At 45.3% G+C, this 17,807-nt stretch overlaps 1 protein-coding gene across 5 annotated transcripts in view; it reads right to left on the minus strand.

The window, feature by feature from the left end:
• NKTR (natural killer cell triggering receptor) overlaps positions 1-17,807 on the minus strand; it is a 492,868-nt gene that overhangs the window by 186,021 nt on the left and 289,040 nt on the right. For all 5 annotated transcript variants that reach the window (XM_086941096.1, XM_086941095.1, XM_086941094.1 and 2 more), the window contains one exon: positions 9,984-10,071. In XM_086941096.1, coding sequence (XP_086797222.1) covers positions 9,984-10,071 — 88 coding nt within the window. The remainder of the gene's footprint in view (positions 1-9,983; positions 10,072-17,807) is intronic.

Raw genomic sequence — 17,807 nt, forward strand, 5'->3', positions numbered from 1 at the left:
GGTCCATAGCTCCAGTTCTGTACCGCCCTCGGTGGAGACTAGGGCCGAGAAAGTGGTCCTTGGTTTACGTTACCACAGGGATGTCGAGGCCGTGCAGGTCTTTCACGTGTAGTCATCTCAGTGCTTACGCTCAGAGCGATAGGCAACATTCAAACAGTACAGGTGAGGCATCCAGTGCAGCTGGTGCAAGCGTTCAATGACAGTTCAGTGCCGGGGACAGGTCCCCGTCCTCTTGTTCCTCTGCAGCATTGCGTTCCTCCCTACGTGCTCTCCGGAGCGATTTCAGGAAGTCCTCCACTTTCTGCGGGTTTGTGAAAAAGCGTTGCTTTCCCTGATGTGTAATCCGCAGCTTTGCCGGGTATAGGAGAGCATAGTCCACTTGGGCTTCACGCAGCTTCTTCTTCACCAGGAGGAATTTGCCTCGTTCTTCCTGCACCAGCGGTGTGAAGTCAGGGTATATGGAGAAGGTGACATCATTGTACTGCAATGCCCGTTGAGACCGGGCCGCCCTCAATGCAGTGTCGCGGTCTCAATAGTTAAACAGTTTAGCAATAATTGGCCTAGGCGGCAGTCCGGGCTTGGGTACAAGCGCCAAGGAACGATGTGCTCTCTCTACAATGAATTGGGGAGAGAAAGCGTCCTCCCCAATTGAGCCTTTGAGCAGTTTTTCGATATATAGATCCATCCTGCCAGTGTCTGTGGATTCTGGCACATTCGTGACGCGTATATTGTTACGGCGGCTGCGGGCTTCCAAGTCTTCGTTTTTAGCCGCTATGACTCTAAGCAGGTTATCCATTCTAGCCAGTGTGGGTCGAGGCGACATCTGTGTTGTCAGATACGCGTTGTTCCGCAGCCGTGAGCCGCCCCTCGTGGCGATCCACCTTATGGACCAAGGCATCCAATCGAGCAGCGACGCCGTCAACCTTCTCAACAACAGTTGCAAACCCCTGCCTCATCTCTTGAAACAGGCTGTGTAGGTCAAGGTCTTTAGCGGGGGACGCGGCGGCTGTTGGAGCCGCCGCGCTAGGCCCGGGATCCGCAGGTACTGATTTCGCGCCTCTCTTGGCGCCATCGAAACTTAGCTTCGCCTGACGATTATCAGGCCGCACCATGGTGGCAGTAGGTCACGGCGCCCAGTTGCTGCGTATCCCGTCGGCGTTATGGGTCCAGAGGTCAAACGAGTGGACACAAAAGTAGTCCGTGAGCGTGACACGCACAGGCAGGTCTCAATGTAGTAGCCGCTGGAGAAGATGGCGTCGGCGCGGGACAGTAAATGCTTGGGGGAGGGCTCACGCCTCCGACACTCTGTGCTCCCAGGTGCTCCAGCGATAATAAGGCTACAGAGCCCAGGTGGCAGTAGTGATATAGCTCCGGTCCTCCTGCGGAGTGAGTGGGCCGCGGGCGCAGCCCCGTAATGTGGTAACAGATATAATGGCCGTCGGTACCATACACAGGGGAGGGCAGTGACTAGTATGGGTATGGCGATTTCAGAGATCCCGCCGCGGTCGGGCATATATCAGAGCCCAACCACGCAGTTCGATAGCGGGAGGCAACGCAGTTCACCCAGCACGAGGGATCCGGCCCCGCTGCCAAGAAAAGCAAGGAGGTCACAAATGGTCAACAGCACTCTTGACGGCTCGTGGAGAGTCCAGCTGTCCCATAGATATAGCCAAGCATAGCAATGCCGCCCTCAGCGGGAGATAAAGAGACAGCTGCTTCCGTCTGATCTAGGCGCCCCTGGGTCCACGCCAGCCCGACGAAAGCACCGACTAGGTGCGGGTCTCTCCAGTCACTCGGGGGGCGTCCCACCACCCGGCGCTCCTCCGTGCATTAGAAGCGGCTCACCTGCAGTCCGGGCGCCGATAGCCAGCAACAGTGGGGGGGGGACCAGCACATGTGAGGGGGCGACTGCGCCTCACCCCAGCCCCGGGTCTCCACACAGGATCCGGCCCGAGTCCGGGCGGCCGGCCGAGCCCACGGCCTATCACCTCGTGGCCGTCCCCGGTGTTGCGTAGGTTGCTGCAGCCGGCCCGCTCTGTTCGCGAGCTCCAGGTCAGTCTCCGGTGATTTTAAAAGTGGTGGTAACTCCGGCTCTGAATCTCGTAGCGGCCCCATACTTGGGTCGAGTATGGATGGCAGCTTGCTGCAGCAGATGAGGGGTAGATACGGCGATTCGGCACCCTGTGGCGAAGGATAAATTGAGGATAGCTTGCCAAGGACGGGAGCTACTCGCCTAAGCAGCCATTCCGCTTGTGTGCCCTCTAGCGCCCCCAACTTTTAGTACCTTACTTTTACTTCCTGCTTCTGCTGGAAAATGTTTGGGGATGAATCCGGGTATGGATGGAAGACCTTCTTGTGAGACAATGTGCCGAGATTTTTTTTCCTCCTTCCTTTTACTGTTTGTGCTTATCCTTGCCTTTTCATCAAAATAATGAGGTGTTGAAGTTTTTCATTCTCATTATTAGTACTTAAAATTAGTGTAGTACTGACCTTCCTACACAAAGGAGAGAAGACAAGATGTGAACCAGACCAATTAGTTCTTGCTTGTAAAGATGAATCCTTTGTGGAGTCATGTTTAAAACTGAAAGGCGTAAACTATAAAGACAACAGGCGAAACAAATCAACGTACACTAGTCCAGAAAACACACAGAGATTCAGACAGTGACCCACCTTTCACTGGATAGCCTACGATCACTCTTCCACCCACTAACTGGAGAGAATGATTTGCATTCAAGAGTTTAGGAGTTCAGCAAATGAAGAGAAAAGTTCCAACAGGCTTACAGGACAATAATTTTCTTATCCACCAAGTGAGGATTTTATTAAATGGGTAGGACTCCTTTGAGAGTTCTTCCAGTGAGTTGCGCTGTTGCGGAGCATCATTTTTTTTTCATGAGAGATTGCTGGTATCATGCTGCCTTTATTATTTTTGCAATGTGATCCTTGAGGAAGCGTTTGTTGTCTAGGGTGAATCAGAGTGACTTGGTACTGGGTGCAAGTTGGAGTTCAAGTCCGGTCAGATTAATGTCCTTGAGCCAGTTTTGGACTAGTTGTCATTTGTTGTTCTTGACGTAGTAGAAATAGAAAACTTCTATCATGTGGGGTTGTGCTTAAGTCACATAAAATTAATTCACGTCTGGACGAGGTGCAGGCAGTGTTTACGGTGCTGGATTTCTGAGGCATGGGAGACTTTCAAATAGCTGTGTGATATCTGAGTGATGCTGAATTTTGATGTGATTATCTGTAGGAGTCCCAAAGGGATCCACTTAGGGACTGAGGATGATGCGGAACAAAATGGTACCCTGGGGGATTCTTAGGGGAAAGTGATTTTTCATGATCAGGAGGTGCAAATGTGAATCAACTACTGTCTTTCGGATAGGCTGGGGAAAGACCGAAGGACACTGCAGGTGAATCTCTTTTGAGACTTTAGGGTGTGGATGAGCATGTAATGAGAAGCTATCTTGAAGGTGAAGACGTCCAGCAATATCAGGAGGCAATGGTCACCTCGATCTGTGGTCAGCAGGGCATCATCTAAGGAGTTAGATTCAGACAGAGTCCTTTTTCGATGCTCTTGCTAATTAATATTGAGGGGGGGAATGGCCAGTAGTTAGCAAGGTCATCAGGGAGGAGCGTGGGTGTCTTGAGAGGATCTGGCCTCTCTTGAGAGCTTTTCTGAATATCTCTTGAGTGATGGAGGTATTGGAAATAGTGTTTAGGAATGAGAGAGCTTCTACGGAGTGGGTTTTGATGGTGGATGAGGGTTACCTTTTGCCAAACAAGTTGTCTTTGAGGAAACTGAGAATGTTGGTCAGGTCTGAGTGATAGTGATTTTAAAAAATACTACTGCGGAATGCGGGGCAGAGGAGCTACAGTCAGAGGAGAAGCGGGATTGGCATTGACCACGTACCATCATGTCTTCCTTAGCTTTCAGTAAAGAGAGGTGGTTGTGCTGCAAGCTCAGAATTTCTACGTCATATTTTCACAACTCCCAACCCATGATTCCACTGAGTGACAGGCCTTTAACTTTAAAGCGGCGGTAAGTTGTACACAGTATGCAACTCAACCTGCCTTAGCTGTATAGGCTAGCCTGATCTTGCTTCTTATTGTGAAAACTTATGTGATGGATTTGAAATGTATTCTGATGGTTGTTGAGAAAGAAAAAACACCACGCCTGTGTACCGGGCGGTAAGGAGTACAGGGCGGTAATATGAGGCTACAAGCTAATGATGCGCGCTACACTGATAAGCGGGGCCTCAATTTTACCTGTTGCATCGTGTGTGTTGTCTTACAAACAATTTATTCAAAAAGCAGTGAGAAGTGTTTAATATGAGAGGCGTTATTTGATATTGTGAAGCTGTGACACACTGAAGGTGCACCTTTGTTTCTTAATTTAAAGACCAGCATTACATCTGGACATTTGATAAGCAAAATTGTGCCTTCCTTTAAAAGTAATGACGAGCGCGATAGGCTCAGTTTGACAATCTTCAGCTGGCTACAAATCTGCAATTATAATGGCAGTGCGTGGGGGTGTATGCCAAACACAGATTCAAGGGGGTACCATCGCCGACCTGTGTGGTTAAAAAGGGCCCCTGTGTACAATGAGAATTCCCTGGGTCCGAAAACACAGCAAAAAGTTTCCCGAACAATATAATCTTGTTTTCAAATAATATATGTATTGTTTCACAGATTGACATTACAGCTGAATGTTTAATCCACCGAGAGGACTCACAGATGGAGCCTCTTGTGTGACCTAAACAGATGGAGTTGGTATGCGGAACAGTGGCTCTTTGAGGGTAAATACAAATCTTAAGATAAGTGTATCATAAGATTTCTTTATCCAAAAGGGGTTGTGAGAGTAATTGGGGTGTGTCCTTTCTTTGTTTTTACAATTTGGCAGTCCCCGGAAACAGTGAATTGTGTGTGCAGTACTGGTGCCTTGGTGACTTTGTTTGCCCTGAAGAATTTGTCCCAAAATTGATGTGGCAATGAAACATGTTGGCGCAGTTATGTTATGTTACTGGGGGTTTTGTAAAGCGCTCAGCTGCTCCGAAGAGCGTCCCGGCGCTGTAGATCATTACACAAATACCAGCAACTAACAAGACAGCCAAAGCGGCACTAAAAATCAACAGGAACAACTTACAGGGCAAAAAGACGAGTTTTAAGTCCCTTTCTAAAGGTAGACAGATTGGAGAACGTTCGCAACGTCAAGGGCAGAGTGTTCCAAAGACGGGGGGCCAGGTAACTAAAAGAGCGACCTCCACAACGAACACGTCTTACTGCCGGCACGATTGCATTGGCCTGGGCAGCCGACCTCAAGGGTCTAGATGGGAGATGGAAGTTGACCCTTCGCTGCAAATAGCCAGCGCCGAAATTGTGTAGCGCCTTAAAAGCTGTGGTTAAGGTCTTAAAGGAGATGCGCTTACGAATCGGCAGCCAATGCAGAGTAACAAGGAGGTTGCTAGCCCTGGCTCTTCTGGTAAGACCAAAGATTGCCCTGGCTGCCGAATTTTGGACTACCTGCAGGCGGGTCAGCAGATATTCAGGAAGATCCAGATAAAGGATGTTGGCATAGTCTCAAGGCCTGCACCGTAATCTTCTTGTGCTCCAAAGATAGGTACGGCAGAAACTTTCTCAACATCCTTAGGATGGCGAAGCACTTCCCCATCAGGCCAGCTACCTGGGCCTTGAAGGAGAGGGTGTTATCAACCAGCATGCCCAGATTCTTAGCTGTAACAGAATCGCTGGCAGGGGGGAACATGGCCGAAGGCCACCAGTGCTTCCATCTCGGGTCGGCAGGACAACCAAAAAACAATATCTCGGATTTGTCTGAGTTGCATTTGAGGCCGCTTTTCCCGAACCAATCAAACACAAACTCCAGACACTTCCAGATGGCCGCTCCATCGAAGTCACAGCCCCTGTCACAAGTGAACAGGAGCTGTGTATCATCCGCATAGGAGACGATCTGAGCCCCTAGCTCCTCTACTCGCGCCGCTAAAGGTGTCATGAAGATGTTAAAAAGAGAGGGGCTGAGTATGGAGCCCTGCGGGACCCCCACCTCAAGCTGCGGCATAGGGGCAGAGAAAGGGGGAGCCCAGATCGTTTGTCTGCGGTCGGCCAAGAAAGATTGAAACCATTCGAACACCGTTCCCCTCAGGCCAATCTCCCAGAGTCTTGTCAGGAGAAGGTTGTGGGGAACAGTGTCGAAGGCCGCCGACAGATCAAGCATGATGAGCAAGGCCTTTCCACCCCTGTCCAAAGTTTCCTTCACAGCCTCGGTCACCTCGAGTAGAGCGGTTTCTGTACTCAGGTTAGATCTAAACCCAGACTGTGACTGATGTAACAAGGAATTGACCTCTAGAAAGTTGGCTAGAGTGGTGTGTACATGCTTTTCCGCTATTTTGGCCAAAGCGGGCAACAACGAGATTGGCCTGTAGTTGGAATGCAATTAGGCATCTGCATTCGGCTTTTTAATAAGGGGAAGGACTAGGGCCTGCTTCCAAGATGAGGGGACTTTGCCCGAGCTCAGAGATGAGTTGATAATAGGGTTGATGATCGAGTTAAGAGCAGGAGCCAAGGTCGCAAGACACTTGGCGGGGCAAGGGTCAAGTGGAGAGCCAGATTTCAAGTTGGACAAGAGGTCAAGCGAGGCATGAAGCTCTAAAACAGGAAAGCAGTCAAGGGTAGGACCCGAGGTATCCGTGTTCAATGCAGATGAGTGTAACCAGGGATTAAGAGAGCCGTCGGCCACAGAGCCGGAATCCGAGATGTTATGAGCTCCTTGCAAGGCCGACTGGATGGTACGAATTTTATTAGTGAAAAATTCTGCAAGCTCCGTAATCCATGGTTCCGTGAAGACAGACGTGGGAGTACAGCAGGAGGGAGAGATAAACTCTTTAACAATCTTAAAGATCTCTTTGCAGGAGTTATCTGCTTCCTCAATCCTTTTAGCTAAAAAGGATTTTTTCTCTGCTGTGATCTCCCGATGATATTCCTTCACTGCTTCTCTATAAGACTGCTTAGCAGATGTATCATACTGCCTCCGCCAAATTCTCTCCAGCCTCTTGCAGTGCCTTCTCTTACCAGCCAAGGCAGCAGAAAACCACGGGGCCGACGCTCTTGCCAGTTCTGATCTAACCTTGCGGGGTGGTGCCAAGGCTTCCAAACGTGCAGTGAGCCAGTTCTGAAAACACACTACATCGTCCTCCAACCTGCATGTAAGAACACAAGGATAGGTTTCTAAGGCCCGAGTAAGCATGGCTGGGGTGACTTTGTGGAAGGCTCTAGGCATACGTGCTATTTGCCGCTGCACATTGCGAGCGGACGCTAAATGATGTACTATCACGAAGTCCGCTAGGAAATGGTCCGACCAGAGGACTGGGGCGAAGGAGGAGAGGGACACCGGAACGGTCGAGAAGATTTGATCTAAAATGTGCCCTTTCTCGTGTGTAGGTGCCTGCAAGTACATATGAAATCCCACCGAAGATGTCATATTCAAGAATTTTTGCACTTCAGGATCCTCAAACTTATCCATGTGGATGTTAAAATCCCCTAGGATTAGGCAGTGTTTTGCCCTAAGACAGAGTGTGGAAATAATCGAGAACAAATCCTCGGTAAATGAGCCGAGAGGGCCAGGAGGTCTATAAAGCAAGAGCCCAAAGCAGGATTGATGGGGGGGAGAGGGCCAAGGAGAAGGCTAGGGTCTCACAGCCTGGTGGGTCATCCACAGGCAGGATAGTACATGGATTGTGCCTCATAATAATGAGCGCCACTCCGCCTCCTCTGCCCTTACTTCTGTCTCGACGGAAAATAGCATGCGTAGGAGGGATGGCGATGGCCAGATCAGGTTCCGATCCCTCACCGAGCCATCTCTCCGTGAGAAAGAGACAGTCCGCTTCATCGTGTGTTAGAAGATTATGGATGTCAAGAGCGTGTTGGGGCAGTAAGAAACAGTATGCATGATAAGCAACCGCTTTTAATTTGAAAGAGTGCACATCTGAATAATAAAGTTGCTTCTGAGTAAAGTGCACTTTTTTCAAATTTAATCACATATGGTCACATCGTGGATGTGATCGTTTCACTTCATAGCACCCAGTTTAATCTTTTTCTTGTGATTTGGACACCACTTTTATTTTTCGAGACAAGATGACTACCAATGATGATAAAAGTGGGCACAACTGGTGAGTACCAACCAGTGAGCCTGTTTGGTGGTGCGCACGTGTCTCTCCACACTTTTTAAAATTATTTTTTCATCTGTTTTGCACCGTTTACAATTTCCTTAGTATGGTGATGTAAATATTTAAAAATGTGGTGACTGCCATGTGTAAAAACGGTTTTAGCTTTAACCCCTTCGATGCGGTCGCTTTTTTTCCCGTGTGCGGCCGCCGGCCGAACACGGGCGGGCCATGACGAACCCCAGCCGTCATCAGCACACGAGCACCGTAGTGCATGACGGCTGGGGTTTGTCACCAGCATGGAAGGGGTTAAGTGAATGCAAAAAAACGGTTGGTGACTACCTGATTATGGAAGAGAGGAGTATACGGCATTTACAAGTTATGAATCCTTACCTCTGTTTGAAATTGTTTGGCTTAAAAAGAGGTGCCTTGTAAATCAGGTCTTTACGTTTTTTGATTGATTGTCAAGTGGAGGGTGACCTGGTTTTTCTTCCCTCTAAAGCTCCTATTTCCATGCATACCTATGAGGAGAGCCAGGAACTCAACTTTTTACTCTGCCTTAATTATGCACAATTTGAATACAAACGGTGAAGGACATATATACAATTTTATGGGATTCAATTATGCCACACAGTAGGTCTAATCTGAATTGAAATGGAAATATATATTTCTCTATATTGTAATAAAACAAAAATGGAATCAAAAGGAAAAAAACGTTAACTGTGACACCAGTTTTATGTCATAGCTACCATAATTAAATTTCTAAAGATGATAGACTCTGAAAGACGAGGTATCCGGTTAGCAAGGAAATCTCTCTAACTATAAACAAATAAAAAAGCAATGCCTGTGCAAACACAAGCTTTTATATTGCTTATCGTTTAACTAAAAGAATAATTAAAAAAATAAATCCCTATTGCTCTAAACTCATGTCCTCCCTTTGTAACACTGGCAGTTTAAATACCAGTTTGTTTTGAGATACTGAAAAGGGAATATCTCAAAATACCCTTATTCCACTTCAATGGCTGTCAGGGAGGAATGTGGAATTCTAAGAATGTAATGAAGACAATAATAAAGAACTTGTTGAACTTGCACTGTACAGCATTCTATAAGGTATTGAGTGTTTCTCCACACCCTGATAAGTTTGCAAACTGCTCTAATTGGGAATATATGAGCTACCTGCAGGAATGGGTGAGCATCTCAGACTAGAGTGAAGTCATAATTTGAATGCTGTAAAACTCTTAATACTGCAGTTATTCTGCACCTCAGACTTGCTGTACCCTGGGGTATTGGTTATTTGAGATTCTGATTTACCAATTTGGCTTTCTTTCACCACCTACAAAAAAAACAGAACTTCTAACAAATCATCGAAAATACCACTCAGAGTCTGTACTTTATGGGAATGAATCTCATTGGAGACTGGCAAATATCTGAACAAATTGGAAATGTGTTTTAAACTATAATTGACAGAGAACAATTGTAAAAGTATAATTTTGAGAGGTACACCATGCTGGATAACTAGTATGTTCACAGAAATTGTTGCATACATAAATTCATACCCAGAAGACCAAACCGGTAAACCAAAGAAATTATGTTGATCAAGATGCAACAGAAAAGGCTGGCTGAGCTATTGCTACATTATTCTACGAGACATTAGTTTTTACCACAAACTGCATCTAGTGCACTGTAACGACCAGCATGGTTTACTTTTTACAAAATATGTTGACCATTAATCTACTATACTGTAGAAATATATTACATTTCCTCTTCTGCTACCCAAGAATAGGTGAAATTACACCAATCAAGTCAAAACCATACCATAGTGCCTCGACCTTTAATTTTTCGCCCAGATTTTGAGACCGATGGCTTCTGGTCACTATCAGCTGGTGTTAAAACAACAGGTTTTCTGAAATATAAGATAGAAGGATTTGAGCAATCTGTTTTTATGAAGAGGATAAAAGACACAGCAAATGTAAAGTAATCTAAAGCATACTGAATAAGGCATGTTAAGTCAACTGTGATTAACTGTAGATGTATAGTATAACCTGACAATGCAAGAAAAACACAAACTGATCTAAGTAAAGCCACTTACAAGATATAAAGCCCAGAGTAATCAAAAGTAGGGATACTGCCTCTGAATGAAATTGATGGTGTCTAGCTAAAGGAAATGGAGAATGTCCACAAACGGTACCTGTCAATGCCAAACCGGGAAAATAGGAAGAGAAAACACCATAGGTGCTCTCTGATCGTCAGTTGGAGCGTCAAAACAAGAGAAGATTGAGGAATGGTACATAAGACCTGCCTAAAACAATTCAACATCGGACCATCTTTAGGAGGCAGGGTGTCCAGCCCAGCCAGGCTGAACACCAGTCAAAGCTTGATGTTCAAGTGAATAACAAATATGTCAACGGCTGGCCAAGATGAGACGTCAAAGATGGGGTTAAAGATTTCTAGCAAATGTTCCTAACAGTGTTACAGATCTAGAAACCTGCTCTGGGTATTATTTTAGGTAAGGCTGATGCTCACAATGTTGGACTTTAGCAGGATCAGGGAACATGTGTTTGAAGACTTATGCTCAACAAATGCCAGCAAAGCTTTCACTAAAAATCTTTGCTGGCTAGCTGTGCTATCCTGCACTCATTGTCATTACTACATATTCTACGAATCCGAAGCATCTCCCCATAGGGGATGCTCCGGATTAAATGTAGTGGGTGGTGGCTGCTTATCACAAAATTGCTACATTTTTAAACGTACACAAACAACAGCTACTCAAATCAGAAACCATTAGACTACATATTTAAATCAGGGGTGGAGGAAGTACCCAGGGTGCCCCTTAACTATATCCCCCCCCAAAAAGGTGATGGGTTGAACGTTTGACTTAATCTCAGCCACTGGCAATAGTTCCAGACTAAATCCTACATCGATTGTTTTTTGCCCACCATGCTACCTCCTTTTGCACCCAGCCACATACAAATCGGTCTTGACCCTGCCCCAATGGAAAAAGTCCAGCCCAAACTGTCAGGTTAGGTCCTCCCTGAACTGGAGCACAAGCAACCTAGGAACCGTTTTGCCCTTATCAGCCAGGCATAGTTTGGTTTCAGTGGCACAGGGAGCACGGGACCCATGTCTAAGCATACTCGTCACAATAAGGGCATCAAAAAGCAAAGTGATAGAAGGAATACTTGAATTCCTTTGACCTGCTGGCAATCATTCGGTCTGCAAACTGAGGGGGCATAGTGTGCAAAATAACAATGGACTGGGATCTGACCTCAAATAATTACTACTGGCTGAGATTAACTCAAGCATTTCATCCATCACTTTTTTGTATACTTTAGTGTGATGCCTGGGCCGGTTGGGTTCAAACTAAGGTGGCACAGTGTGCAAAAAACAAGATGAACGGAGCTGTGGCCTGAGTAATTAGAAGTGGCTGACAATACTTCAATCACTGCACCCATCACTTTTTTTGTATACTTTAGTTTGTCCAACTATATCCCATCTCGCCAGGTAGCAGCTTATTTAAAAAAAAATATATATATATAAAAAAGAAAATGCTTTTTAACATATTTTATGTATACTTAAAAGCTTCAGTTCAACATCGGACCATCATTCTCGTTGTAGCGTACACCGGCTGTCCGTGTCGCCGTGCTCACAAGACTGCAGATAGGACGTGTTATTCAACCCACGCTTGCCCTCCTCTTGCCTTATCCAAGTGGACTGTCTGTTGTTATATATAAAGGGTGAATTCCTTGTATTGGGGTTTGAGAGTGATTCCTGCCCCTACCCCCCACCTTTGTGTGGGCGGGTATGTCTGCTGGCTGCCGGCATCTGCCCTTGACGTCACGAGGACCTGATGAATAGAGTACCCATTGTCCTGATGAAGCCTACATCATCTGGCTGAAACGCGACCGCGACTGCGTCAACACCTTTTATTTCAATTGGAGTCCCTTGTTACCATCAAATAATTTGTTTGATTTATGTCTTGGCACCAACACAAATATAGTCTGGGTTGATTTAGTAACCCCCAGGTGCTTTTCTTTTGGGACTACCATTGTTTTGTGCTCTCATTATAAATTGAGTTGAGGAACTGATCCGAATTAGGATATATATAAATATTTTGTTTATATATATCTTGTGTTTGGGGTACATAGGTATTTGATATTGTAAATGTGATGTATATTTGTATATATGTATATGTGATATTTTGTAGATAGATTGTCGGTTATTGTGCTTCCCTTGATGCCTGCTCATATGTGTTGATGAATTTATATATGTAATTATTTCATGTTTAATTTCTGTTTCACAAGAGAATTAATTGTTTCTTGTTCGAGAATTAAATTTGGATCAATCCGTTCGGTACCCTTTGTTGCTACTTTTTCATCCTAGGATGCCCCCTGCTCAGGTATGGGAGGGTTAAGTGGGCAGAACCCCTGACCATTTTTTTGCTAGGGTGTCCAGCCCAGCCAGGCTGAACACCAGCCAAAGCTTGATGTTCAAGTGAATAACAAATATGTCAACGGCTGGCCATGATATATAGATATATATATATAGACATATATATATATATATATATATATATATATATATATATATAGATAGATATATATATATATATATATATCTCACAAAGTCGCCTGATTCGAATAGGTCTCACAACAGGTAAGTTGTTCTGCCTTCAATCTTTATTGAGGGGTTTCAGAACATATCACTCTCCAGCCTGACGCGTTTCATGATTGCACTTCTTCAGAGGCCATGGGTAAAAAAAAGCTTTGGTTAGGCATTTTTGAAGGCACCATATTTATTCACTAATCACGCCCATCAGGGCGTAGCCGCTCCTGCGGCATCACGGTAGTCGTAGTGTCTCGTTTTTTTCTCAAATGAGTTGCTTTGCCTTCAAAAATGCCTAACTGAAGCTTTTAAATACACATAAAATATGGTAAAAAGCATTTTCTTTAAAAAACGTTCTATATGAGTTTATTTCCATAAAAAAAACCTTTTTATAACAGCAACCATATACCTTTACTAATTTTGTTTAGGTATATTGTGTTTGTGCAAAATTGCAAAACAAGCCATAGGAATAAGATGTAAACAATGAACTCATTGGTAATAATGCCCCTGTGGGCCATTATAAATAATGTTTTCCATGAATTTCAAATGGCCTAAAGTGCTAGTGCTAAATATCATGAATATTCAGGTGGTCACGGCCGTGACCTCTCTGAATGCAAATGTGCAAAAGAATAAAAAATAACATTTACTATGAAGGAAAAAAGAACTTTCATTTTGGCATATGTCAGTTGGATAAATGTACTATACAATATTCTCTTACTTCAAACCCCATTATAAATATATAATGTAGATTACAGACAAGTATAAAAATCTTCAGTAAAATTCAGACCCTGGGGTATCTTGCTGTCCAGTTCCAATATGTAACGAGTTTCCAATCTACGCTATAGGGCTTCCCGGTGCCCGCCCCGTTTGGCTTCCTGGTGCCCGCCCCATTTTTGAGGTAAGATAGTGTCAATAACATTATATTTTAAATCCTCCAAATTATTCTCGTGACACTCCTTAAAGTGGCAAGCTACCGGGTATGTTGTGTCACTATTCGTAATGGCTCTTAGGTGTTTTAAAACTCGTTTATGTACCTTTAATTTGGTACTCCCCATGTACCTCAGTTTACATGTACATTCCAATACATAAACCGTAAAATCTGTTTTGCAGTTTAAACTTTTAGTTATTGGAACTGGATTGGACCTGAATGGAGTGTCATAACTTGTCATATTTACCCCGTATTTACACGCCCTGCATGTTTTACAACGTGTGAATCCTTCCTTGGGGCTTAAACAGTTTTTTGTCACCAGCACCTCCGGGCTACTCTTCACTAAGGGATGGGGCGGGGCTAAGCATGTAGAGGGAGGCGAGCCCCGGAGCTCCTCCGCGGTCGCCCTCCATAAACATCGATCCTGGCCAGCAATCCTGGAACCCAGCGCCACAGTCTGCGCATGAAGGTCCGGTGCCCCTTTTAAGAGGGTCGACGGAGCCTAGAAGGGCCTAGAAGGGCCGAAAATTGGGGTTCTTACCTCTCTCCCTGCTCGTGAGATCTGCAGGCGACAAGATGGCGCCCGCGACTGTCGAGGCTGGCGTCAGGCAGTAAGGGGACCCTTCGAGGCTGGCGGCAGCACTGGGGAAGCTGGAACCCAGCCGCTGGGACCGGAAGAAAGATTGCTGCTCCCGTTCACGATAGCGGTGAGGAGGTATTGCATGCCGGCGGGCGGGGGCCACCCAGCGACATCTGTTTCCCCCCAGCTGCCTGACCCTAAGATGGCGGCGCCCGGGACAGGCCGGACTTTTGCCTTTTAGCGCGAAATCTCCTGCTGAGGGCCCTACGAGATCCCCACTAAGGACGGCGGAGCCCCCCGCATCGCCCTGGACCCACCACCAAGAGCAGAACGAGGTCAGAAATGGGAAAAGCAGCCGAACCAACACGGACCCAGACGAACATCATTCTGCCTGACCCCCAAATGGCGCCCAAGTTGGGTCACCGCACTGAAAAAACATCTCTGTATTCCCCATCTGCCTGGGAGATAGAGGGGATTAAAGCACACATCCTCCCTCCACAGGACTTACAGGGTTAACCAATCCTGCTATTTCCACGCATTAGAATTAAGATGGAAAAATTGTGCTGGGGAATCTATGGCCTTGAGAAAATCTTTCAAAACAACGAGGTTTCCTGAAGTTTATCACGTGACATGACCAGTGCGAGCCACCTAAATCCATAATACTAGACTATCATCAAGCGCGGAGAGAAACTTGGAGACAGAGAGCTTACTTGGTTGCTGCTGGGATTGAAACATCCGTCATGACTTCAAACAAAGTAGTTGTAAAGGGACAGCTGAAATTCCAGGAGCCTAGTCCCGACAGGTCGACGATTTCGAAGGGCTGGAAGAGGTCCCCCGCTACACGGTGGAGGAGGGCACTGGACATTCCAGGAGCCTAGTCCCGACAGCTCGACGACTTCGGAGGGCTTGAAGTGGTCCCCCGCTACACGGCGGAGGAGGGCACTGGACATCGAATGCTGTCTTATTTAAAGCGCTTTGATAACCTATTCGGTTCAAGTTACTGAAATGTGCAACTTAACTGATTCTATGTAAACTGCTGTGTTAACATGTAACGAAACTTGTGCTATGTAAAGCGCTCTGATAACCTAATCGGTTCAAGTTCGCGCTATAGAAAACTCTAAAAATAAATAAAATAAATAAATAAACTAAAGCATTGCTCATTGATTGAGCCTTTCTGAATGTTATAACTGGCGACCGGATAGATTGGATGTTTAAAACTGGGTCACTTCTCACAAGCGACCAATTCTTGGTCAGAATCTTATGTATTGCCTTATGCTGCAAGCTGTAAGTTAAGATCAATCTGGTGGATGATTCTTCTTGAGTATCTACAGTTTTCTCGCGCTCCCATACGGCTTCTAGTTGATTGAGACATGAAGTTTTTTGGATAGCTGTGTCCAGCACAGCTTCAGAATAACCCCTGTCCAGGAATCTTTTCTTGCTGGCTAGCTGTGCTATCCTGCACTCATTGTCATTACTACATATTCTACGAATCCAAAGCATCTCCCCATAGGGGATGCTCCGGATTAAATGTAGTGGGTGGTGGCTGGTAGCATGTAAAATTGTGTTGCCAGCTTTGGCCTTTCAATGTAACTTGGTGTTCACCCTGTTGTCTAATATATATACTTCCACATCTAAAAAAGTAATTGCACTCCTGCTCATTTGTGCTGTAAAACCTAGATTAAAAGCATTACAGTTAATACCTTCCACAAACTTTTGAGCAATTTCCTCAGTTCCTCGCAAGATTAAACAAGCATTGAAAATGCAATAGGTCTCGCCTTTGACTAAGTTAAAGCCATTTGCTTTACTAATGGCATCGTATGGCAAAGCAAATGGCTTTAACTTAATAAAAGGCGAGACCTATTGCAATTTTTGTTTATAATATTCTGTTAATGGAAAGTGTTTTGGTACATTTGTTCACGGAGTTTCGGGTTACTATGGAGCACGTTTTTCGCATCCTCGAGTTAAGCATCGCACGTCCGGGTTTTACAGGACTGTACAGGCGGTTTTCTTTGTAATCAGTGCTTGTGCATGCAAACAGTTTACCACTGTAGATGGCGGGTTTCACTCCGTTTCTGTTTTTAATACACAACACACAACATCATTTATTACGTGGGTGACACATCTCTGCCCGATCACAAAGGATCTTATTCTTTGTAGATGATGAGGACTGCACTGAGCTGACCACAGCATTGTTTGCTGACAGATTTTTCCATTTGGATGCCCCTGAAGTAGGGCCCATAACCCGAAATGCATTGGGCAAGATATGGTGTCTAGTCTTTTTTTAAAAAGACACTGTGAATCACAGATGAACTAATTCTCAATCTCTAATTACCACACATATAAAAATCGTATTCGCCAATGAAGTGATTGCATTTTTTTTAGTCTTTTTTTATACAGCACACTTTGTACGGCCGGCCAGCCATGAATAATTAGGGGAGGAGAAGCCGCAGAGCGCACGCTAGGAGAAGCCCTTTGATGTGGTGGCGGCCGTGAAAAAATGCAATTAGGAAGAAGGGAGGGAGGCTGATGCGCGTGCTTGTTTAGTCACGTGAACTCGAAGAAAACCGCACAGAAAAAGCCTTAGTTTGACGAGTATTTTGACCACTAGAATTCTCTCCATTTTCCATTCCTGCGGAATGGAAAACGCGAGACCTAAAAAATGTCATCTATAAATCTGTCTCTTTAAAATTTCTGAATATTCTCTGCTGAGGACCTGTTTCTCCCAATAGCCCATATGCAGGCACGCATAACTGGGTGAGAAACAGGCCCCCATTGCTACTCCCCTGATCTGGTTAAAAATCTGGTAATTAAATAAAAAGAAATTGTTTTCGAGACAGGTTAAAATCATGGTAGACAACATGTAAGTTCATGTTATCACATCTGGTGTCTAGGTAAAACTTCACTCCACAGTAGGTGAGTTCACAAAACTTCTTTATTCACAGGCATGCAACTTCACATACCCGCATTTTTGTCCCCAGGCCGGACGCGTTTCAAAACTTTCTTGTTTCTCCTCAGAGGCCAGTATCAGCAGGCACTATTGTAAGGCTCTCCACATCCCACCTGAATGCTTTTAACAATTTGGAGTTTGGAGTTGGCAAACAATTAAGGTAAGCGAAGTCTCATCCTGTAGCCTATTCGAGGGCTTTGGAAAGTGTCCTAATATTGTGTATAGCAGACAAACCCACTGGAGGGTGTAATTAGGCGAAAAAAACTCCAATTTCCGAGATGCATCAGTGATTTGTTTTCCATTACTGAGGCACCCCGGAAGCCACATAATTGTTAAAAGCATTCAGGTGGGATACGGAGAGCCTTACAATATTGCCTGCTGATACTGGCCTCTGAGGAGAAGCAAGAAAGCTTCGCAACGCGGCAGGTCTTGGGACAAAATGAGGGGATGTGAAGTTGCATGCCTGTGAATAAAGAAGTTTTGTAAACTCACCTGCTGTGGAGTGCGGTCCTGCCTCTGAGATAGATAGAAAGATAGATAGATAGATAAATAGATAGATATAGATAGACAGACAGACAGATA

Source organism: Lissotriton vulgaris, chromosome 10 (assembly GCF_964263255.1).
Source record: "Lissotriton vulgaris chromosome 10, aLisVul1.2, whole genome shotgun sequence".
NCBI lineage: Eukaryota > Metazoa > Chordata > Amphibia > Caudata > Salamandridae > Lissotriton > Lissotriton vulgaris.